The 26,044-nt window shown below is 47.9% G+C and overlaps 1 protein-coding gene across 1 annotated transcript in view; it reads left to right on the top strand.

Annotated features, from left to right (window-relative positions):
• FMR1 (fragile X messenger ribonucleoprotein 1) overlaps positions 1-26,044 on the top strand; it is an 821,120-nt gene that overhangs the window by 741,479 nt on the left and 53,597 nt on the right. Inside the window, exon 14 of the mRNA XM_069612766.1 lies at positions 10,447-10,529. Within this exon, the coding sequence (XP_069468867.1) occupies positions 10,447-10,529 (83 nt within the window). The remainder of the gene's footprint in view (positions 1-10,446; positions 10,530-26,044) is intronic.

Raw genomic sequence — 26,044 nt, 5'->3', positions numbered from 1 at the left:
GAAGAACGCAGGTTAAAGGATCTTCATGATTCCTTACATGAGGCAAGTGGGTTAGACACTTCCCCTGAGGTGGAGTTTGCTAGGCCAGACCCGGGGGAGCATGCTGAAACCCCCTATAGAGCCTTAATGGCCAGGATCACAGAGTTCATAGGGTGTTCTGCACCTTCACAATCTTTCCAACAAGATGACCTCACGGATATTCTTGACAAAGGCCCACAGGAGGATCCTGTGGTGCCTTTTCATAAAGCTCTTCAGAGGAAGATCATGACAAACTGGGAAAACCCAGATGTCGTACCAGCAGTAAATAAAAAACTGTCTACAAAGTACAGGGTATCTTCTACAGACCCGGAGTTTTTGTCTAAACACCCATCCCCAGAAAGTCTGGTGGTACAGGCAGCATCCTCTACCGATGTCAAGACGGCTTATCCTACCGTCCCACAGGACAGGGACGATAAAAAATATGATGCTATGGCAAAGAAAGTCTTTTCAGCATGTAGCATGGCGTTAAAATCTGTTAATGCTACCTGCACCCTTGCTAGGTTCAGCCATACACTTTGGGAGTGTGCTTCTACAGCGGCTGACTGCATCCCGGAGGGAGAAGAAAGGGATGCGTTGCTGAATATTATGCAGGACGGTAAAGACGCTATGTGCGAATCCCTCCAGACGGGCATTGATTCGGCTGACAGTATCAGCAGAGCAATGGCGGCAAGTACATCAACCAGGAGATTCGCTTGGTTGAGAAAGTCTGGTTTTGCCCCAGATGTGCAAGCCAGGCTCTTGAACATGCCATTCGATGGCTCTTCTTTGTTCGGGAAAAGGCGGATGACAGTTTAGAGAAACTGCAAACTTCAAAAGCAGCAGCTAAATCCCTAGGAGCTGCAATCCGTCAGACTCCCTTTCGTCCCACAGGAACCTCTGCGAGGGGCAAGTCCTTTCGCTTCTACTCCGCATTCGGAAGAGGTAGAGGACGACCGGTTCAAAGGGGACAAAGAAGAACTACCCGAGGTGGACGGGGTAGATATTCAAAGGCCGCAGCAACAGCAGGTGCCTCTTTACCATCGGCATCTGCATCAGCTGCCCCAAAACCACTCTGAGGACTTCCCTCACAGGACACCTGTAGGAGGCAGGTTGACTCAACATCTGGCGGTATGGCAGGCTATCACGTCAGATGCTTGGGCATTAGAAACAGTTGCCCAAGGTTACTGCCTGACTTTCCTACGTATACCTCAGAGTCATCCACCGGGGATCAGCTCTCAGAAAGCTCCAGATCCGCTCCTCTTGCAGGAAATTTTGGACCTGCTAGAGAAAGGTGCCATAGAACCGGTACCTGTAGTGGAGAGGAACAAGGGCTGGTACTCCCCTTACTTTCTCATTCCAAAGAAAGACGGAGGACTGAGACCCATCTTGGACTTGCGAGAATTGAACAAATTCCTCAGAAAAGACAAATTCAAGATGGTCACTCTTTCTCAGATCCTCCAGGCCCTTCAGTTCCAGGACTGGTTGGTATCTCTGGACCTTCAGGACGCTTATTTCCATGTGCCTATCCATCTCAAACACAGGAAATACCTGAGGTTCGCAATTGGCTCTCTCTCGCTATCAATTTCGAGTACTGCCATTTGGGCTGACCTCCGCCCCGAGGGTCTTCACCAAGTTAATGTCGGTAGTGGCTGCAAGTCTAAGGAGGGAAGGGATTCACGTCTACCCCTACCTGGACGATTGGTTGATCAGGGCTGTTTCTTCGGAACAAGCTCAGATCCAGCTAAATCACGTGTGCCACTTCCTTCACAGACTGGGCTTCTCCCTCAATTTAAAGAAGTCACAAATGATACCATCGCAGAGACTCCAGTTCATAGGAGCGATCCTGGACACTTCCCTGGGAAAAGCCTCGCCACCAGAGGTGAGGGCTCAAGATATTCTACAGATGGTTACCAAGTTCCAACATGCCCAACGTCTCCCAGCCTTCGACTTTTTGAGGTTGCTAGGCCTCATGGCATCCTGCATTTTCCTAGTGCCAGAGGCTCGCTTGAGAATGAGATCCCTCCAGTGGGCACTGAGGACTCAGTGGTCACAATTCTCAGGGAGAATGACAGATCTTCTTCAGGTTCCCGACAGAGTAGCTCGAGACCTTCAGTGGTGGGCCTGTCAGGAGAACATTCTGAAAGGAGAACAGTTTTGGCAACCCTGGCCGGAGATAACAGTAGTCACGGATGCCTCACTCACGGGATGGGGAGCCCACGCCAACGACTTGACCATCAGCGGTCGTTGGTCTCCATTGGAGTCCAGACTACATATCAACCTGTTAGAGCTGAGAGCCATCAGACTTGCGCTGAAGGCATTCCTGCCAGCTGTACAAGGGAAGAAGGTCCTGATAATGACGGACAACACGGTGGCCATGCATTACCTCAACAAAAGAGGAGGCGTAGGATCACTACCCCTGTGCAGAGAGGCGATGCAGCTCTGGTTTTGGGCAATCCAAGAAGGAATCTCTCTATCGGCAGTTCACCTAGCCGGAGAGAAGAACTTGACAGCGGACGCTCTGAGCAGGCAGAGCACAGTCTCCCACGAGTGGGAACTAGCTCATGAAGTCCTTCAAGAGATCTTCGCCTTTTGGGGAACCCCTCAGGTAGATCTGTTCGCCACCAGCCTAAACAGGAAATGCGACCTGTTCTGCTCAAGGGAATTTCCCCCGAGAGGAGCTCTGGGAGACGCGTTCATAGTGGACTGGGAGTTTCCGCTTCTGTACGCGTTCCCACCAGTCCCTGTCATTCCTCAAATGATCAGGAGGTTGAGAAGATTCCGGAGAACCATGATCCTAATTGCTCCGGATTGGGCCAGGAGAACGTGGTACCCGGACCTTCTAGACTTGTCCATCTGCCCTCCAATTCGACTTCCACTCAGAGAGAACCTACTCTCACAGAAGGGAGGTCAGGTTCTCCATCCAGACATCAAAACCCTCAACCTTCACGCTTGGCTTCTGAAAGGCTGAGGTACAAGGATTGGGACCTCCCTGATGATGTTATGGAGGTGTTGCTTTCGGCAAGGAGGCCAGCAACAAAGTCTTTATACCGCTGCCGTTGGAACAGATTTTGCAGCTGGTGTAGAGAACAGAATATCGACCCTTTTTCATGTGGTACACCAATGGTTTTGTCCTTCCTACTATATTTGGCAAATTCAGGCCTTCAAGTTGGCACCATTAAGGGCTATCTCGCAGCGCTATCCATCTTTAAGCGTACTGCGGAAGAACCATCCTATTTCAAATTACCCTTGGTTATACAGTTGCTAAAGGGGTTAACCAATGTTTATCCCCCAAGACCATTCCAAGTTCCCCTATGGGATTTAAACTTAGTACTAACTTTCCTGATGGTCACACCTTTCGAACCTCTCCATTCTTGTTCGTTAAGATTCCTTACCCTTAAAACTGTTTTATTAATAGCACTTACATCTGCTAGAAGGGTGAGCGAATTACAAGCTCTTTCTTGTAAACCCCCTCACACAATATTTCACAAAGACAAAGTTGTCCTGCAAGTAAAGCCTAATTTCCTCCCAAAGGTGGTTTCTGAATTCCATATCACTCAGAAGATTACCCTACCATCTTTCTATCCTCCTCCTCACCCGGGGAAAGAGGAAGAGAGGTTACACAGGCTAGACCCTAGCAGGGCTTTAAGTTTTTACATCAGTAGACTAGCCAGGATAAGACAGGCAGACCAGCTGTTTGTAGGTAACGCAGGTCACAAGCTGGGGTTACCAATAACTAAGCAGACCATTTCCAGATGGATCATTCTAGCCATTCTGGAATGTTATAAACTGGCAGGGAAAGAGCCCCCTCAAAACCTTAGGGCTCATTCGACCAGAGGTATTGCAGCTTCATCGGCCCTCAAAAGAGGCGTGCCGGTTAAAGACATCTGTGCGGCCGCTACATGGTCGTCTGTCCATACCTTTACACGTTTTTACAATTTGGATTCCTCCTCCAGTCAAGAGACTAGGTTTGGAAGGGCTGTACTGCATTCTATTCATCAATAGAAGACAGCGTGAAGTCAGTACTCCCTCCTCCAATAATAGAATACTGCTATGGGAGCCTATCTAAGATGAGGAATACGTCGGAGGACACAATCCCTTCGAAGAACAAGTTACTTCTTACCTTGTAACGTTCTTTCGACGGGATGTTCCTCCGACGTATTCCTCATCGACCCTCCCATCCATCCCCGCAGTTCTACTACCCTTGTTGTTGCAGCTTACGCTCCTTCAGGGTGATTAGTTTAGTCCAGAAAGTATTATTGTGGGCTACAAAACGGAATTGAGCAACGGACGCTGCGCGCGGCCTTTATAGGCAGGATGACGTCGACGTCGATACGGCGGCTGTCGAGGGACATCGACTCGGAGGACGTCGACGCGCAGAGCCCTCTAGAGAGAAAAAAATTTCCGAGGCCAGCAGAGCTGGAAGGAGATATCTAAGATGAGGAATACGTCGGAGATACATCCCGTCGAAAGAACGTTACAAGGTAAGAAGTAACTTGTTCTTCTGTAACATTAGGATTACATAAATGCAGTAGTCTTTGAGCTTGCTAGCTGTAAGAATTGAAAACTAACAGTTCATAGTTTTCCATAACAGTATTTATTAGACTAACATATTTCTGGAGAAAAAAACCTTAGAACTTGAAATTTAGTTGTAAATTTATCAAACGTTAATGGGGTACCTTGAGTAAACAACTGTCCTATATACTTAATGCCAAGAGATAGCCATGGTCTCCAACAGATCGTTCTTCCATTAATTTTAATTAGGGTGTTCATCCAAATATTCTGAGATATAAGCGGAGATCTATTTGTATGGGGCAGAATTGGGTATGAATGTAGATACTTAATGTAGATATTAATACTGGTGCTAATAAAGCATCTATTATATATTATTACTGATGTATGGACAATCTAGGAAAATGAGGGAGACCAGCGCTCTCTCAACAAGCAGCCATTTTGGGAAATCAGTACCGTCAGGAGAAAACCAAAACTGTTTGTTTTAGAACAAATGCAACATGATATTTTTTATAATCTGGAAAACCCATCGCACCCTCAGATCTAGGCTTCTTAAGTTTGCACAATTAGATCCTTTTCTTTTTCCTCCCATAGAAATTTGAGCATACAGGAGTCTAAAGATTTGAAGAAAGGTGTAGGAATGGGAATAGGAAGCATATAAAGAAAATACAATATAACAGGTGAAATCATCATTTTTACAGCTTCCAATCTTCCCCACCAAGATAGAGTGGTGGCCATGTATTTGTTAGTTCCTTCACTTTTGTAATGATTTTAGCTGTATTTTGGTTAACAATATTATTAATCAAGGATGACATTTGGATACCTAGATACTTAATACCTTTTGGGCACGATTTCATTCCAAGGCTTGAACAATGATGGCTTGTACAGTGTATGTTAAGTGGTACAACTTTGGATTTGTACGTGTTCAGTATATACCCTGATGCAAGGGAGAATTGTCTAATATGTTTTAGATGTAATAGGCAAGTATCAAATGCCCTTATTAACAGAAGTACATTGTCCGCTTATGCGACCGTTTTAATCTTAATGTCTTTAAACTGAATACCAATTATATTATCTTCTTGTCTAATTGCTTCTATCTACTGCCAATATAAACAAAAGAGGGGAGAAATGGTAGCCCTGCAGTGTACCTCTATAAAGAGGAAATAGTGGGGACATTTGATTATTTATAAAAGAAATTGTTGTAGGATTGGAATATAGTACTTTAACCATTGATGTAAACGAATCGGAGATCCTATGCCAGGCCAGAGCTTCAAACATAAAATCCCATTCGACCCTATCAAATGCCTTTTCCGCGTCTAGTGCTATTGCCACATAAGGATTAGGAGAGTTATGAATAATAATAATAATAGTGAATAGTCTTATATTCGCTTAGGACATTCTACCTTTAACATACCCCACCTGATCATTTATAATCAAATTTGGGAGAAAGGGAATGAGTCTATTGTCTAATATTTTGGCCAATATCTTACAATCGGTATTAATTAGGGATATAGGTCTGTAATTTTGGGTTCATTCAGGGTCTTTATTGTGTTTGGGGAAATACAATGGGCATTGCTTCAGAAAAGGAACCAGTGGCTTTTATTATTACTAATGAAGGATGTATAGAATTAATTAAGCTTGGGGACTAATATTTCCTTAAAATGGGCAAAATAATCAATGGAAAAACCATCTGGGCCTCGGGCGATGACTTTTTTGAGATTTGTAATGGCTTTGTAGATTTTGCTTGAAGATAAGGGATTATTTAACGATTGAAAGTTGGAATTAGCATGAGTTGTGATATGTGTTTTTAAGAAATTCTGATGCATGAGTACTATTAGGGAGGGTTTCAGACATATATAATTTTTGATAAAATGTGTAGAATACTTGTAAAATGTCCTTGTCAGTGAGGACTCTATTACCATTTTGATATTTCATGACAGTAATCCTTGCTTTATCTTTTTTAAATGTAAGATATGATGCCAATGCCTTGCCAGATTTATTAGAGAACTGATAGATCTTAGACTTGCATTTTAAAAGATTAGCACACCAATATTCAGTAGTTAAGTTGTTGTATTGTATTCTGAGTTTGTTGAGTTTTTGATGTATAGGGGTAGAGTTAGTTTGTATATATTGTGATTGTAAGAGTTTGATTTGTTTAGGAATATCTTCTGTTTCTTTTTCTAGTTTTTTCCATTTAGCAGCCGTATATGCTATAATGTATCCTCTCAGTAATGCTTTATAGCAATCCCAATTGTTGTGAACTGATTTATATGTAGCAGAATTTTCTGCAAAGAAATAAGAGTGTTGTTGGTGCATAAACTTAACAAACTCTTCACCCTTTAAGAGGGCTGAATTGAATCTCCACCTATTATATTTATGTATGGTTTGAACATTAGACAATTTAATATGAACAGAGGCACTCGTAAGTACTGTCGGCTGTTTGGCGGGTCCTGCTGCACCTCCTGCTGTTCGCCATGCTTCGTGGATTCACTTCCTGGATTTACCTTGGGTACAAATATATACCCCATCTTACACCAATTGGACTTATGTGGACTTCATAATACGTGGACTTCATAATACGCTTATACTGCATTTATTAACATCATACTTTCTTACGCCCCCTTGATGTTTTTAATGAGAGCTCCTTTTGAGCCCCTTCATTCTTTAAGACTGCTGACCATTAAGGTGATTTTCTTGGTTGCCATCACTTCCGCTACAATGGTGAGTGAGCTCCAGGCTCTGTCTGTCAATCGTTGTAAAGACTGGTAGGGGTTGTCTGTACTTCCGCTCTCTATATGGTAGAGGGGAGGCACAGAGGACCCCAGCCAAGATTCTCTATTATTGGTACGTGGTCGAGCAATCAAGGCCTAGCTTCTCAGGAGGTGATGCAGGCTGGTTCTTAAGTACAGTGTAGTCCCCGAACCCCCACAAAGGAATGTCCACACACTGTATTACTGAAAACACAGTCTTTATATCATTAATATTCAAAGGTATGTAAACGATCACAATAACGCACTTTGTACTTGGAAATCAATAATGATAAATAAATACAATTCGAAAGTGGTACCACTAGTGTTATCGAATCTCATTAAAGTGCATCAACTGTACGGTTAAAATGGCACACAGATTAATAACGAGGAAACCAGCAATAGAGATAGGCAGGAACGTAAGATGGTTGGAACAATAGGCAAAACACTGAACCTTACCGCTAGGCGCAGTTCTGAGTGGAGATCCCCCCCACCTGGGCAATCTGTAAATAAAGGTATATAGCACAAGCCCAGTCCATATAATGTTCGATGGTCTTTCTTCTTCCTATTAAGGTTTTACCCCCCCAATGTACCTGGTGGAGTAGAGTTCTCCGACGATGCGTCGACCAATCCTTCTTGAGTGCCTCCCTTTCAGACGGGAGCCACGGATCGTCGAGAGGTGTCGGGGAACTTGGCGTTCGGTGTCAGGGAATCGACGGCCCTTCTTGAGTGCCCTCCCTTTAAGGCAGGAGTCATGGGTCGTCGAACGTCTGACGGTGAACAGGGTGAACTACGGCAGGGAAGTGGCAGCTTCGTTCCTAGCGGTGCTCGTCGACGACAGAGCGTAGGCGTCCTGCAAGGAAGAGGCGTGCGGGGCACCTCAGTAACGATAGTTCTGGACCGCAAAGATATGATGAAGAACTGTGGCCCAGCAAGGGCGTCGAGTCGTCGGCGTTCTCTGTGGTCTTTAGGTGGCGGGAAACCCATCGGTGGATGCTCCTCGGCGCGTCGACGGTCGGGCCTTCTCCAGCGGGAGACAAACTGGTGACGATGCAGACGAGAGCGTCCGATGATCAATGGAAGTTCTTAGGCAAACGGGAGCACGGCGGCTCCGGGCGGCTACGGCGGTCGACAGTGGCGGACAACAGTCCTGGTGCTTCTCCTTGGAGTTCCGCAGCAGTCCCCGTATCGGGTCGGCAGCCTGTCGAACGTCTGATTACCAGGCAGCGTTGGCCACGATCAGCTGTGCACGATGGTCCCTCGTAGCTCGGGAAGAGGGCGCCTTACCAGGTCCTCTCTGGGTCAGTCCTTGGAAACACAGCAGCCTTCAGATTGCGAGGGAGAGCCACGGCACTCCTTCTCGTCTAGCGGTGGTTTCAAGGTCAAGTGTCAGTTACTCCAGTTACTCGTCGTAGTGGACTTCAGCTTCTGAACACGATTCCTAGCAGTGAGAGGTCCCCAGATATACTGTTGATCTCCCATTCATTGCGCTGGGGCACACTCAAGCATCCAATCACGACTACGGCATTCATGCAGGCAGGCAGCCAATCAGGCACACGAGGTATTCAGGCCATTCACTTCTCCCCAGACACTCACAACAAGTTATTTGTATTGGGACAAGTACCGAGCCATTCAACACTCCAAGCCGCATTCATACCGGTTTCTGGCAGGGTTGTCTCAGTCATTGTGTCAACCACCAGATACTAGACACCCACAACACAGAATGCATATTCGTCACACACTCTATTCACCCTGGTCCCACCCACAGGAGGTACCCACAACATACATCACCGGGAAGGCTCCAGCTAGTCTGGTCGGGCCTTCACAACAACACCATATATGGCATTTCCACCCAACAGCCAGTCAGGGGGAAGGGACAGAGTCGGGGCTTCCCAGGACTTTGGGAAAACAAGATAATGGGTAATAGAAAGCAAGAGGCCACCGGGGCCATCTTGTTTTCCATCAGGAATCAACTGATTCCAATGGCAGGGCCGGGGTATCCCAAAATGGAGGATACTCCGCGCACCTGTCAAATTCAGCATGGAGCTGCCACCAGCCCATACCCTGCTCTGTGGGCCACCCACAGGTGCCCAAAAACATGCACTAGGGGCACAGGGTTGTACCCCCACCCATGGGTGCCATAAGGGTATCCCACGGGTCCGTTCACCAAACCAAAAGTAAGAGAGCTGCACCGCCAGGAGTCCCACATGAACTCCTGCGCGGAAAACACGACAGAACACATGATAAAAAGCAGTAAAGGACAAGGATACGGAGGCCCTGTCCCTCCGATGCATTTCCAGCATCACAATCCCTCCTTGGTTTTCTCTAAGGAGAAGGCAACATTGAGAGTTACACCCTCCTTCCTTCCAAAGGTGGTCTGAGTTCCATCTCTCTCCAAAGATGCATCTACCCATCTTCTTTCCTGCGCCTGGCTCTTCGAAGGCAGAGGAACGGTTCCATTGGTTGGATCCAGTGTGGGCCCTCAAGTTCTACGTCTCTTGGACGAACAGGGGTGATGACCAGATTTTGGTTGGTTACTCAGGTGCCTGAGCAGGGAAGGCTCTTATAAAACAGACCCTGTCTCGTCCGATCATTCTCTGCGTCTCGGAAGGCTACGATCTGGCCGGCAAGGAGGTCTCTGAGGTTTTCACGGGGCTCACTCCACCACCTCGAGTTTTGCCAGCCACCTCGGCATTGCAAAACACGTTGTGCCTTTTCAAGATTTTTGCCAAACAGGGCTTCCTTGCAAGCATTACTGCTTGGATTCTATATCTGGTCAAGACACCCATTGGCTTTCCTTCAGTTTTCTGGTTTATGTGGTGTCTTCGCTACTCTCCCTCCTCCCTCATCCAGGTCGTTGTACTGCTTTCGGAGTCTATCATAGATGAGGAATTTGTGGGAGAAAGGAGTCCATTAGAAGATCCATTAGAAGATAAAATTGCTTACCTTTCGGTAAACTTCTTTTTGATGGACGCTCCTCCCACGGATTCCATTGTTCATCTGATAGTTGTTAACCTACTGTTTGGTTGAAATTGTATTTTTTAAATGCTGTAGGCTATTAATTACATTATAAATATTCATATGTTTTAATTGCCGATGATCTAGTGAATAGTAACATTTCAATTTAAGCTGGTTGGATCATTGAAAAAATCTTAAATGTTCTATGTTTTAGTGAACGACGAACAGCCACGAACAGACAACCGTCAACGTAACCCAAGAGATGCTAAAGGTAGACCAGCCGATACGTTGCTCCAGGTAAATTCTTTGTGTGTGTTTTCATTTTGTTATTTTTATTGACCTTCACAAATAACATATTTAGTATACAATGGAGTTAAAGATTAAAAAGAACAAAATAACTATGTCATCATTTAGTCCTGTAAGGGGATTTGCACAGGTTGAGGCAAATGCATTCTGGGTCGATAAAAGGGGATCCCCTAGCATATCTACAAAAAGAGTAAGACATAATGCATTCTGTAATATGTTGCTCTCCCAGTATGCACACACATCCTAAATTAGAGTACATTCGGTCATATTCAATCTTGTTGCAGCATCAGCACTCAGTAATGCAGAATGCATTCTGCCACACATAGTTCTCTTGGACATCTGAGCTGTGCTGGGAAGAGTGATCTATTGCACTCACATATATCGAGAGGCTTTTTAAACTTGCCTTAAAATCCTCGATGATGAACATCCTTGCCTCCTGGACTCGACATAGTAGAGCACCAGACACAAACCGACGATCTGCTTCGCCTCATGGGGATAAGTGAAATCGTCCTCACCTGGTTCAGATCTTGCCTTGCTTATTTTACACTGTGTGTCATCCACAGGTGTGCTCGTCTATCATCTAAGCAACTATCCCCAATCACCCATCTTCCCTTCCTATGCAAGATCCTTTTGAAAGCAGTAGCCACACAAATCTTCCACCACATCAAAGTCAACAACCTTATTCAGTCCTACCGTTGTTTCTTCAGATGCAGCACAGAAACTGCTACCATCAAGGTGATGGACAATGCACTTAAAATTCTGTATGATGGTCATCCTTTCCTCATGGTTCTCTTTGACATCTCAGCAGCATTCGACATAGTAGACCACCAGACACTCACCGACGATCTGCATCGACTCGTGGGGATCAGTGAGATTATCCTCAGCTGATTAAAATCCTACCTTGCTAATCACCATCAGGTCATAAAAAGGGATTCCTCCAGATCACCAGCTCTACCCATCTTCTGTGGAGTCCCACAAGCATCCATCTTCCCCTCTGTGATCTTTAGTCGTTACCTTGAACTGCTCAGAACCTTCCTGGCTGCATAAAATCCACCACATTGGTTTTCCATTTTTCATAAAGTGGCTAGGCACTGATACCCATAAGGTTCCACAACACTTGAAAGACCCAATAAAAAGCCTTAAATATAAGCAGGAAATATACTTTGCTAGTAGATGTAACAGAGGCATCTGAAGTTTAGTTTTGATATACCCTTTGTCATCAAAATGGTACGTTTTCCGTCTCATTCTGAACTGTTGGAAATCTGCAATCTCTCTGATGTCCCTTGGCAAATTATTGCACAGGTTCTGGCTTCCGTGCCAGACCGCTACATTTACCAATATGCAGATGATATAGAGCTCTACCGAAGACATCCACAGGTTCAAGCTGGCCAGTCTCTTGGGTTAAGCATCAATAGCCACCTCTCCTTCAAACAACAGATAGCAAGGAAGACAAACGGCTTGGTACTAGCTTTGTCACCTGTGGAAAATCAAGCCCTTCCTCCCAGAAAACAACTTGAGATTTGCTGTCCAAGTCCTCTTTCACCTGTATGGTGGCAGTGCCCTTTTAGAAGGCTTTCAGGGGACTACCCAAGCACCCCTAAGATGTGTTCTGCTTGCTGCAGCACGACTTATCAAAGGACTGCGCAAACTTAACCACATAACACCAACCCTTATCGAATTGCATTGGCTCTTGCTGCAAGCATGCATCATCCTCAAATCCTGCTGCATTATCTACAAGGCTGTCCCCCTGAAGTCCCCAAGCTACCTTACTGAGAAACTCTGCTTCGAGGAGATTGGGTCCTCCGACGTATTCCATATCTATGACAGTAATCACCACAGCTGTGCTGTTTCAGAAAATCTTTCGGCGTCTGCGTCCTGCGTCGATGACGTTGATACGCCACCCTCGAGGACCTCCTCCGACGGCCAACGTCACTGGATGTTATAAGTAGGACGCATGACGCCTGTCGCCTCAGTTCTGTTTTTTCTGCAAATGTGTTCGCTTCGGAGATCTCGGCGCGCCTCGACTCTTTGGAGTTTCTGTTCTTTCTCGGTTCTTCGAACATGTTCGTATTGTGAAGTATATTCTTCGTGAAGCTTCCACCCTGCGTCCGGGCTTCATGAAGTGTGGAGACTGCGGGTCCAAGATGTCGGTGACAGACTCGCACGACGCCTGCCTCTGGTGCCTCGGGGAGGCCCACGACACGGATGATTGTGTCGACTGCCAGTTGCTTACGTCCATGGCTTTGCGGGAACGTAAGAAGAAGCTGTCGGTCAGTGAGGCGTCCAAGCCCCAGAGGGCGAGGTCCGCTGGGCTTTCAACGGACGATTCGAGGAGTGACTCTCCGCATTGTAGTCGTAAGTCTAGGGGGTCTCGGTCCCGGAGTGGGTCCCGCCACTCCTCTGCCTCTTCGAGGCACTCGCAGAAGCGCTGTCATCGGTCCCCTTCCCCGTCCTCTTCCGAGGGCTCGGCCCGTTGGCAGGTTTCTTATCCCACCAAGCGATCCTCTCCGGAGGAGTGGGCTTCCTTCAGGAAGGCTATGTTGGCGATTCTTGAATCGCAGGGCTCCGGTCCGTCTGCGCCTCCGAGAGGGGTCGGTCGTGACCGTACTGTAGACACCGCTCGTATGCCTTCGGGCTCGTGTGGTCGGCACGATTCGCGGGAGAGGTCCCGCTCCGACAAGGGGAATCGTTCCAGTCATGCCCGTTCCAGGTCCCGGTCCTCGACGCGCTCAAGCCCGTGTGCACCTGTGAAGTCTGCAAAGAAGACGTCGACGCCGGTGGCGCCGAGGTCGTCGAAGTACTATTTCAAGGCTGTGCCTCCGAGGAAGTAGTCGACGCCGTCGGCGCCCAGGCTGTCGGAGGACACGCTCGGGGCTCCGCCCTCGAGGCCTGTGTCAAAGCCGTCGAGGTTGTTGGCGCCGCGCTCGATGCCGTTTCGCTCGACGCCTTTCGAGGCTGTGGTGTCGGAGGTACCCCGTGGCATGGGGGAACCCCCTGGAAAGGCTCTGGCCAAGGCAAAACATGTCTTTCTCCCCTATTCAATGCCCACATTCCAGCCTATGGATTATATTTCCGAGTTGGATGAGGGTTGATGGGTTGGTTCCGGACACGGTACCAGATGAGATTCTTTCTGGTCATAGCCAGATTGATGACTTGCGTCAGTCACTGCATGACTCCGGAGTTGGAGTTCTGTAGGCCTGAGCCTGGCACCCATGCCGAGTCATCGTACCGGCGCCTTATGTCGAGGGTCACGGACTACTTGGGGTGGTCGGCGCCCCCAGTTGATTTTGTGCAAGATGATCTTACGGATATCCTCAATCAAGGTCCACCCATTGACCCGGTACTGCCATTCCATATGGCTCTGCAAAGAAGGGTGGCAGCGGTTTGGACTGCTCCGAAGAGTCTCCCGGCAGTGGGCAAGTCTTTGCCGCGAAAATACCACTCAGCCATTAGTGACCCTTGCTACTTGTCCACGCACCCCACTCCGAAGAGTTTGGTGGTGCAGGCGGCTACGGCCCCGGCAAAGCAGGCGTTGTATCCTACCATCCCTCCTGATAGGGACGACAAGCGTTTTGACGGCTGGGCGACAAAAGTGTTTTCTTCAGGGGGTATGGCGCTTCAGGCAGCCAACTCTGTATGCGACTTGTCACGTTTCACGCACACTCTGTGGAACTGTGTTTCCTTAGTGGCTGAACATATTCCCGAAGGGGGCGAACGGGATGGTTTCCAGCCATGGTTCAGGATGGCAAGGATGCCATGTGTGAGGCCGTTCAGTCGGGTCTGGACATGGCAGATTGCGTCAGCTGGTCCATGGCGGCGACCACCGTTAAACGCAGGTTTGCGTGGTTGCGGAAGTCGGGGTTTGCTCCTGATGTGCAGGCCCGGCTCCTCAACAGGCCCTTTGATGGTGTCCATCTTTTTGGCAGCAAGGCTGACGAGAGCCTTGAGAGGTTGCAGACCTCAAAAGCTGAAGCGCAGTCGTTGGGAACGCTGCAGTTCGCCAACCTTCGCCTTTTTGTCCTAGGGGACAGCAATGGAGGGGAGGTTCCTTTAGTTATTACTCATCCTTTGGTAAAGTGAAAGGAGCTGCTAGTCAAAGGGGCCACCGTAGGAGTGCCAAGGGTGGAAAACAAGGTACTCGAGGTGCCAAGGCCGCTCGGGCTGTTTCCTCCTTGCCCTCAGGCAACGCCGCAGCCGCTTCAGCTCAGTCATGAGGCCATATCGCATGATTCGCCAGTTGGGGCAAGGCTGGCGCAGCATCTTGCAGAGTGGCGCGCCATTACTTCAGATGTGTGGGTTCTGGAGATCATAACCCACGGCTACTGTCTTCCTTTCCGGCAGAGGCCTCAAGACAATCCACCGGGGAATCTCTCTTTGGAGAGTCCGGATCCGCTCCTTGCGCTGGAAATTCAATCCCTGCTGGAGAAATGCTCCATAAAACTGGTGCCTGTAGTGGAGAGGATCAAGGGATGGTATTCCCCTTATTTTTTTATTCCCAAGAAAGACGGGGGATTGAGACCCATCATGGACTTGCGCGGGTTGAAAAAACTCCTCAGGAAGGACAATTTCAAGATGGTTACTCTGTCTCAAGTCCTTCAGGCCCTTCAACTTCAGGACTGGTTGGTGTCTCTCGACCTTAAGGACGCTTATTTTCATGTGCCGATCCATCCAAAGCACAAGAAGTACCTGAGGTTCGCGGTTGGCGACTCGCACTTTCAGTTTCGAGTCCTGCCGTTAGGATTGACCTGCGCCCGAGGGTCTTCACCAAGCTCATGGTAGTGGTGGCAGCGCACCTCAGGATAGGGGGGATTCACGTCTACCCCTACCTGGACGATTGGTTGATCAGGGCGCGCTCTCCCAAGCAAGTCCTAGATCTGTCCGTCACCTGCCACTCCCTTCACAGGCTGGGCTTCTCCCTCAATTTAAAGAAGTCCCATTTGACACCAACTCAGAGGCTCCAGTACATCGGAGCAGTGCTTGACACGTCCCTGGGGCAGTGTTTTCCTCCCCAGGTGAGGGCTCATCACATTCAGCAGATGGTGCACAAGTTTCAACTTGCCCAGAGTCTCCCAACGTTCGAGTTCTTGAAACTGCTCGGCCTCATGGCATCCTGCATTCTTCTGGTGCCAGAGGCCAGGTTGCGGATGAGATCTTTGCAATGGGCACTCAAGCTCCAGTGGTCTCAGTCCTCTGGCAGGATGTCAGACCCTGTTCAGGTGCCGTCCTCGGTCGCCCAGGACCTTCTGTGGTGGGCCGACGAAGGCAATCTAATGAGGGGGGCTCCATTTTGGCTGCCCTGGCCGGAGCTGACGATCGTGTCGGACGCATCCCTCGTGGGATGGGGAGCTCATGCCAACAAGTTGACAGTCAGCGGTCGTTGGTCTCTGTTGGAGTCCAGACTCCATGTCAATCTGTTCGAGCTGAGGGCCGTCAGGCTTGCCCTGAAGGCTTTTCTGCCGACTGTGCGAGGGAAGAATGTCCTGATCCTGACGGACAACACGGTGGCCATGCACTACCTCAACAAAAAGGGGGGGGGGTCAGGGTCACTTCCTCTGTGCAGGGAGGTGATGCAGCTCTGGTTCTGGGCAATCCAGCAGGAAGTTTCAATCTCGGCAGTTCATCTGGCCGGAGACGAAAACGAGACGGCGGATGCTCTGAGAAGGCAGAGCGCGATCTCTCATGAGTGGGAGTTGGCTCAGGAGATTCTCCTGGAGATCTTCGCCCTTTGGGGGACCCCTCAAGTGGATCTCTTCGCCTCCAGTGTCAACTGGAAGTGCGAGAGGTTCTGCTCGCGGGAATTTCCTCCGAAAGGAGCCTTAGGAGACGCGTTCGTGGTGGAGTGGTAAAACATTCCCACTGCTGTACGTGTTTCCTCCAGTCCCCGTCATCCCGCAAGTACTGCGCAGGTTACAGAGGTTCGGTTCCCGGATGATCCTCATTGCTCCGGCGTGGGCCCAGAGGACGTGGTACCCGGACCTTCTCGACTTGGCCATCTGCCCTCCACGTCGTCATCCCTACCGAGACGATCTGCTCTCATGGGAGGGGGGTCAGGTTCTCCATCTAGAGGTCAGATCCCTCAACCTTCATGCTTGGTTTCTGAAAGGTTGAGGTATCAGGATTGGGACCTCCCTGAAGACGTGATGGAGGTGTTGCTCTCGGCCAGACGGCCAGCAATGAAGTCCCTGTACCGTTGGCGTAAGTTCTGCGACTGGTTCAAGGTTAAGAATGTGGATACTTTTTCATGTGACATTCCTGTAGGTCTGTCTTTTTTGTTTTCTTTGGCCCTCAGGGGCCTGCAAGTGGGTACCGTTAAAGGTTACCTGGCGGCGCTGTCCATATTTAAGCGCTCGTCTGAAGAGTGTTCCTATTTTAAAATTCTTTTAATTTCTCAGTTTCTGAAAGGGCTCACTAATGTGTTCCCTCCGTCACCTTTCCAGGTGCCCGGTTGGGATTTGAACCTTTGTCTCAAGTTTCTGATGGGTGCTCCGTTTGAGCCTTTGCATTCATGCCCTTTGAGACTGTTAACTCTTAAAACTGTATTTTTGATTGCGGTCACTTCCGCTCGCAGAATGTGACAGGATTGTCCTTAGAGTTTGTCCTTCCTTCCTTTCTTCCGAAGGTGTTGTCGGAATTTCATTTAGGCCAGAATGTTGTTCTTCTGGCATTTTATCCTCCTCCACATCCTGGTAAGGAAGAGGAGAGACTCCATAGGCTTGATCCTAGGAGAGCGTTAATCTTTTATATTTCACGCATGTCCCGGGTCAGAGTGGATGTTCAACTCTTCATTGGTTATGCTGGAAAGCGTTTGGGACAAGCTGTGACGAAACAGACTTTGTCTCGCTGGATTATTTTGGCTATCTCGGAGTGTTACCGCTTGGCGGGTAAGGACCCACCGGTCGGCTTACGGGCCCATTCTACCAGGGGTATGGCTGCCTCTACTGCCCTTGAGAGGGGTGTTCCTATTCGTAACATCTGTGATGCAGCCACCTGGGCTTCGGTACATACTTTTGTGCGTCACTACTCCCTCGATTCCATCCGAGGGCAGGACCTGGCCTTTGGCAAGGCGGTTCTTTACTCCGCAATTTGATTGGGCATTCTAAATTTCTGTTTTCTAAATTCTTTTCCCACCTCCTTGCATTGTTACTGCTTTGGGAGTCTGTCATAGATATGGAATACGTCAGAGAACCCAATCCCCTCGAAGAACAAGTTACTCTCTTACCTGGTAACGTTCTTTCGATGGGATGGTCCGACGACGTATTCCATATCGCTCCCTCCCTGCTTTCCCCGCTACAGAATTCCTTATGCGATTGCAGCTTACGTTTCCGCAAGGCTTTGTGTGGTCAGACGGGCAGAAGACTGGTGCCACACGTTCTGGGAAAAAACTACAACTGAGGGTACGGGCGTCGTGCGTCCTACTTATAACATCCAGTGATGTCAGCCGTCGGAGGAGGTCTTCGAGGGCGGCGTATCGACGTCATCGACGCAGGACGCAGACGCCGAAAGATTTTCCGAAGCAGCACAGCTGTGGTGATTACTGTCATAGATATGGAATACGTCGTCGCACATCCCATCGAAAGAACGTTACCAGGTAAGAGAGTAACTTGTTCTTCTAATGGACTCCTTCCTCCCACAGATTCCCATCTTAGATATCTATCTCTGCTCTTCGGAAACTTTTCCACCACCGGAGCCTCTATGCGTCCTGCACCGTACCTGGTGTCAGTGCCGATATATATATATTTCTGAGGCTTATGGATCTCCTTAAAATCACATGATTGTGTGGCTGGAGGATGATCGTGGCGTAGTTCCTTAAGCTCTGCAGCCCTGGGGACAAGAAAGCAGCTTGGCACCCACCCATATATTCTGCATACAGTGAGCCAAAAATCAGCCAATGTAACTTTAGGAGCAGGTTTCTAGGAAAATGAAGTGGCGACAGCAAACACTGCCGCAATTAGGTATATAAGATGTAACCTGTATCAATGGTGACCCCATGATGGTATATCAATATAAAATATAATCCCTTCGTTGGCCACTGAGGGCGAATTCCAGGAGATGGAAGAATCCGCTACAAACAGTCCCATTGCCTGGAGGGCCCTCAATTTACTGGTTTTCCTCTCTTGGGTTGAAGGCTGTTGTGCTCACTTTTATATACATAGAGCATTTTGCGCACCAGAGGTAGCGAAGTTGGTCACACTATGGAGGCCAACAAAGCTAAGGACACATCGGCGACCTCCATCAAGGATATGCACCAACAGCTGAAATCTGTCTCAAGTGGCCCCACAAGTTCAGATGTTTCAAATCTGGATATGGACGCACAACCAGCCATAAAGGTGACATTACACGCTTGCACCAATCCATTCAAAGGAAATGGCCACCACCTCACAGGAACTGAAAGGCTCATTCCAAGAGCTAGCTCCTAATGTCCAGCAGACTGAATCCAGATTGGGGGATCTTGAGACAGCCTGGTCACAAAAGGCAAGCTCTTTTGAACAACTGGAGCAGAGAGTGGTTCCGCTAGAAACCCATAGAGTCTACTCTGATGAAAAAGAGGAAGAGGACAAGAATCATTCACAAAGGAACAATATCTGCATCAGAGGGATTCCTAAGCAAATTGCAGATCAAGAACTAGAGGCATATGTCAGAGACCTTTTTCTGGAAATAATTGTGGATACCGAGACGGAGCTCACCCTTGACTGGACACATAGTTTACTTCAATTTTCAGCAATGGCAAAACCTCCAACCAGATGTCCTAACAAGAGTTTTTTTTTTTTTTTTTTAAAGCTCATCTTTTTCAGAAGGCCAGATCACAACTAGGGATACTGTACCAAGGTGACACTTTGCAGTTGTTCCAAGACCTGGCACAGTGGACTATCCAAAAGCATGACTGATGAAACTGCTGACCCAATGGCTGACGAGCCAAAGTATTCAGATAGGTGTGGATACCCATTCAGCCTTCTCTTTAAATTCGATGGCACTCACACCAATTTACCTCCCTCTAGGCAGCAATTGAGGTTTTAATATCCCAAGGGGTGAAATTCACCTGCCTGAAGGCCTGGAGTGCAATGGACTGGCCCAAGGTGCGTTCGAGGAAAGCAGACCGAAAGATTGCAGACAGCACTCAATGGACATATGTGAGAGGGTTTCATGTGTTAAAATCGTGGCAAAAATGGCCGTTTACACAAAAAATCGATGCAAAAAGGCTGTGGTTTTGCTGCTGCAATCCATGTAAAAGGATGCGGGGGACACAACCCTCAGACCCATTATACCATCTAAGGTGACCGGAGGACACCCCCGAAACCACCACTCTCCTTAAATGGTATAACATTGTACACCTTTACAAGGTCAAACCACAACATTTTTGCAGCAATTATTTTTTTAAAATTTCTTTTGCATAGGCAACATTTTTGCCGCGATTTAATTGCTGCATACTGGAGAGAGATGGGTATTCAGAACAGCCTACTTGATGGACTGACTTACTGCTTTCATTGTTGGGGAGTCCAGTATGCCATGCTCGGCAGCTGAGTGCCTTTTCTTTATGGTTACTATGGTGATATTTGTGTGGTTCTGATGAGGGTCCATTAAGCTTTACCATTAGGAGCACTTGCCCTCACACAGCTATTTTTGACCTGTAAACCACCCCGGACAGGGTTATTTCTTCTCTTGTTTTTTTGTCTACTCTGCTTGTGGAGTGTCTCATATAGTGCTGTTTATTTGGTGGTGGGCTGTGGTTGACACGGGGGTGCCTCAGGAGCGAGAGGTGATTATCATGTTGATTGGGGTAGACTGGCTGGGGGGGCAGAATTGTCTCAGGTTTCTCATGGAAAGGTTTGATTTGTAGAATGCAGTATGATGGTTGAATTTTCTGGGATGGCTGGCTCAAGACTAGTCTCAAATGTTCAAGGGCTGAATTCCCAGCGTAAATGGAAGAGTGTGCTCTCTAAATTGGTTCATCTGAAAGCTGATGTAGCGCTACAGACTCATCTGTTTAAATGGAATGGCCTAGGTTATGATCTTGATGGTTTCCCCACCAATATTTTGCCTTCTCTCCTCAGAAGAAGGCAGGAGTTGCAATATTAATCAATATCTCCCTCCACTTTGAAAAAATTAAGGTTATTAAGGCTGACCAGGGTCTTCATATACCAGTTGGAGGCAAAGATCTAACCCTAGTTTCCATTTATGGTCCGAATCAGCATCATGATAGTTTTTAAGCTCAGGTATTCCCGCCCCCAAATTGCTCAATTCCAGTGGGCAGACATTGTTGTGGGAGGTGATTAATCTGCTACTTGAGGGTGGGGTGGATACATATTGCCCAGCTGCTACGTCCAAGGCATCAAAAACTATTTCCCTTAAAAAAGCAATGTTAGACCTACAATTAGTTGATGCATCTGTACCCCCACGCTCGAGATACTACGCATTTTTCACATATCTATCGTAGTTATTCTAGGATTATTTCTTGGTTTCTCTCACCTCCTCCCAGGGAATCAGCTCTGCTACTAGAGAGTTGGCACTAGCATTAGATCTCTCTTCTATTACACTGCAGATAGATATGTTTGGTGTGGGAATCAGAAAGGCCACATTATGGAAACTTTATGACTCGCTATGGCTTCTTGCACTACCATCGCAGAATGAATCACTGAATATTTTCAAGATAATCTGCCCGAGGATGTCCCCATTGCAACTGTCTGGGACGCCTTTAAGCCCCCACTGCGGGGAAAACTTATCAGTTTGGCCTTGGCATGGAAAAAAAAGTTAGCAGCTCAGAGGGTCGAAGCTGAAAGAAGAGGTCAGGATTGTGTAACCCGATATAAAAGCGATGGATCTAGGAAGACATATGTATAGACAGATGCAAGTGGCAAGGGTGGAACTGAAAGCACTACGGGTGGATGATATCTCATAAATTACTTTGTGCTAAGCATTTCTCTTTTAGCACCTTTAACAGGCCGTCACAAATTCTAGCATACAAGTTCAAAGCCCAGAGAAATAATAAAGCGATTGTATGATTACAGGACGAATCGGGTGAAAATGCAAATCCTATCGCACTATTACACACAATTGTTTGCAGCCGAGACCCTTAATGGGGCTTAGCAGTGGGATTTTATTCAAGATGCACACCTCCCTTTATTCTCATAAGACAATAGACTGAGACTGGAAAATCCTGTAATGGTTGAAGAAGTCTCTCTTGCTATTCTCATCCTTCCTACCAATAAGGCCCTGGGTCCGGATTGCTTCACAGCCTTGTTTTATAAAAAAAGTTCTCAGGAATAGTGTCCGCTCACTTAGCGAGGCTGTTTAACACGGTTACAGACACTGGGACTATCGCATCTACCTTGAGGGAGTCAACACTAACATTGATGCTCAAGCTAAGCAAAGCTCTCACTCAAAACTCCTCCTATAGACCCATCGCTATCATCCATTATGATTCGCGCATCTACTCCAAAGTTTTAGCTGCTCGATTAACTACTGTACTTCCGGGAGTGGTGGGAAAAGATCAAGCAGGGTTTGTCCCGGGTCATCAGACGCATGACAACATTGGCAGGATAATTGATGTTGCATGGGCGAGACAGAATATGCAGAAATTGCCATTCTTTCAGTCAACTGAGTAAGTGTTTGGCTGAGTGGATTGGGTATATTTGTCTAAAGTTACAGAGGGGTTTGGATGTGGTCTTGTCTTTACTAAAAGAGTATTAGCCAATGTTGTACTCCCATCCACTCGGATTAAATTAAATTGGGCATTATCTGATCCTGTGCGCCTAGAAATGGGAACCCATCAGTAATGCCTGCTGTCCCCATTCTTGTTTGCCCTATCCATGGAGCCTCTAGCACGATTGGTCCGCTCATCTGTTGATATTCACGGGCTGGAAAGAGCTGGGCACCAACATAAAGGTGCATTATATGCAGATCACCTTCTCTTCTACACGTGATTCCCAAAATTCATCACCTCAAATAGTCTCCCTGTTTGAACGATTTCATCAGGACTCCGGATTCAACATTAATTTTCCAAAGTCTACTATAATATCTCGGAAACACCTGAGACAGTTAATAGCCTGAATTTCAAGGGGCTTCGGACACTCTGTAATATTTGGGCATCAACCTTACTGCAGCAAATATTCCAGCACTCCTTTCCGCGGCCAAACAAGATTTAGCGTGTTTGTTTAATTCTGAAATTTCCTGGTTAGGAAGAGTGATGGCGATTAAAATGACCTGCGGTCTCAATTGTTGTACACCTTCCAGGCTCTACCAATATGGATTCCAAGAGCTGTACTTAAAGATCTTCAGTCTCACATTTTCAGGTTTATATGGGCTAAAAGGTTCCCCAGAGTTGCTAAACACAAGGCAGCAATGGAAAAGGGAGGTTTAGCACTACCGGACATTGAAAGTTATTTATACGCTGCCCAAATAACTTCCTTGTTGGAAAGTAGAGCGTCAGCAGCACAAAATCCTAAAGATTGGGTGGATATTGAGCAAAGTATGCTTGGGGTTCTCTTTCATGAATGGTGTTGGTGCTCCCCTGCAGTGAGAAAGTGTGAGAGACCATTGCTTCCTTTGACTAGATTTAGGTTCTACTTCTGTAATAATGCTGCCCACAGATACACAGTAACCACTTTCCCTTCCCCTTTAACGGGTATATGAAACAATTGGGTGTTCCCTCCAGAACGGGATGTGCAAAGATTCCCTCGTCGGATAGGGAGAGGGCTACTCAGATTGGGCTAAATGTTTAAGAATGTTCTGACTTGAGTGTCGTGTAGACAGATGAGACCTCCGTCCCCAAGTGACGCACAGGGGAACTAAATAGAAACCCGCTGTACGACCCTTGAGGCCACAGGTGAGAGATGTCTTCTCGGATCCACGGAGCCTCTTGGAACACCTATGCTGCTGTCAAGAGGGAATGAGGTTAAGTACCAGGCAAGCACAATACAATGAGGTAAACAAGTAACTAAAGTGTCTTACCTATCTGGTGTAATGGAGACCCAGGTGACCTAGTAGGGAGGTTCGAGGCTCATTAGATGCGGCGATCCCTGGAATGGTAGAACCGTAGGTTCAGCGTGGATGAAGAGTAGCCACCTGTGGGAGTCAGGGCTTGACTTGAATCCCCAGTAGGGAAAAGGCGTAGAAGATCAGCAAGGTACCAAGGGATGATCCAAAGACAAGTCGAGGTGCAGTCCAAATATCCGGCAACAGGTAAACAGTTCCAAGCAAAAGTACCAAGGGGTGTCCGAGGGAGTCCGAGATAGAGTTCCGTGATCAAGGTAACAAGGAGCAAGTTGTAACGCCAAACAGTGTCCGAAGCCAGCTGAGAAGCAATGAGCGTTCTGTCTCTCAGACCTTTATACTGATCGCCCCTGGGTCATGTGACTTCTCTGGATCATGTGACGTCCACCAAGATCACATGGGGAACGCCGTAGTGTATCACGTGACTGGCGTGAAGACGTAAGGCCGCCCTTTCTGCTATACGTTCTCCAAGGCAGTTGCCAATGCAGAAAGGGTTACAATCGAGCCCGTACACTGGTACGGAGTTTTCGGTTCTGTGGGTTCACCGAATCACTTGAGCCTCGAAGCTTGGGAGGAGATGTTGGGGGAATGTGGGCAGTGTTCTGATGTGTCGTGGCCCGGTGTGCAGAGGATCGCCTAACATAGCCCCCCCCCAACGGCCCACGACCCCGTGGGCAGGACGGATGATCCCTATGGAAGCGGGCTACCAACCGCGGGGCGTTCAAATCAGATGCGGAAACCCACGAACGCTCCTCCGGGCCGTAACCCGTCCAATCCACCAGATACTGGAGCCTACCCCTAAACCACCTAGAACCCAAAATGGCCGACACCTCAAAAACATCAGGAGAGGTCAAGGACACCGGCGCAACAGGGGTACGAAGACGGACTGAGTCGGGACAGGGTTTGAGGAGGGAGACATGAAACACAGGATGGATACGCCAAGAGCTGGGGAGTACTAGACGGAAAGCCACCGGATTAACAACCTGTGAGATCACATACGGCCCGACAAAGCGAGGCAGCAACTTCCGGCAACCCACTAGGCGAAGATGTCGGGAAGACAACCAGACCCTAGAACCCACCACCAGAGGGGGAGCAGCACGACGCTTGCCATCCACACGGGCCTTCATAGAGGCCTTTGCTTCAGTGAGATGAACCACTGTACTCGCATGAATAGCAGAAAGATCCCTAAGACATGTCGTGGCCGCAGGATTCAAAGAACCAGAGGCATCAGGGACCGGCAAAACCTTGGGATGTTGACCATAGAGGGCGTAAAAAGGAGAATAACCAGTAGCTGAATGAGCCGCATTGTTATACGCGAACTCCGCAAGCCGCAAAACGGCCAACCAAGAGGACTGATGTTGCAATATGAGGCAACGAAGGTATTGTTCCATCGATTGATTCGTCCTTTCGGTCTGACCATCGGTCTCCGGATGATAGGCCGAAGAATACCTCGTATCAATGCCCAATAGTTTCGTCAAGGACCTCCAAAACCGAGAGGTGAACTGTGAACCTCGATCGGAAACAATGACCGAAGGGAGGCCGAATAGCATAAACACATGTTCAAAAAACAAGTCCGCCAAGACAGGGGCCGAAGGGATACCCCTACAAGGAACAAAACGGGCCATTTTAGTGAACGTGTCCACCACTACCCAGACGGTGTCAAAGCCTTTTGACTTGGGGAGATCGGTAACGAAATCCATTGTTAACGTATGCCAGGGCCTGGGAGGTACCGGAAGTGGAAGCAACAATCCAACCGGTCGACCCCTTTGATGTTTAGCCTGAGCACATACCGCACAAGATCTGACATAACATTCCACATCGCGCTTCATAGAAGGCCACCAACACCAACGCTTGAGAAGATCTAAAGTGCGCTCTTGTCCGGGATGGGCATTAAAGGGAGCGTCATGAGACCACTCAAGGGCTAGATTACGTGTATCAGGTGTAGGGAGAAACAAGCGTTCATGTACGAAAGGTAAACCATCAGAATATACAGGATCCCATTCTCGTAACTGGTCAGAATGATTGCTAGTCCAGGACCGGACCGAATCTAATAGTGACAATGAGGGTGTACAGAGACAAATCACATGGCTCTTACCGAGAACAGTGTCGGGGAATGTAGGCAACTGGACCCCTCCCGGAGAACGTGACAAGGCATCCGCCTTCCCATGTGAAGTGCCAGGACGGTGCATGATATGGAAATCAAAGGCGGAAAAGAAAAGATGCCATCGGACCTGTCTGCTATTGATGCATTTCAAAGAAGCCAGATCCTGTAGGTTCCGATGATCGGAGTATACCGTGATGGGATGCCTAGCCCCCAGAAGATGATGACGCCAGACACGGAAAGCATCCATTACAGCCAAGAGTTCTTTCTCCGTAACGGTATAATGAGACTCAGTACTGGAAAACTTACGGGAATGATATGCAACTGGATGTAATTTGCCTGTATTTGGACATGTCTGTGATAATACCGCACCGAGGGCAAAGGAAGAGGCATCTGCCTCTACTATGAACGGAAGATC

This window comes from Ambystoma mexicanum, chromosome 5p (genome assembly GCF_040938575.1).
Source record: "Ambystoma mexicanum isolate Mex_15411 chromosome 5p, UKY_AmexF1_1, whole genome shotgun sequence".
Taxonomy (NCBI): Eukaryota; Metazoa; Chordata; class Amphibia; order Caudata; family Ambystomatidae; genus Ambystoma; species Ambystoma mexicanum.
Note: the sequence above shows the minus strand (reverse complement) of the source record. Positions and strands in the feature narration are given on the sequence as shown.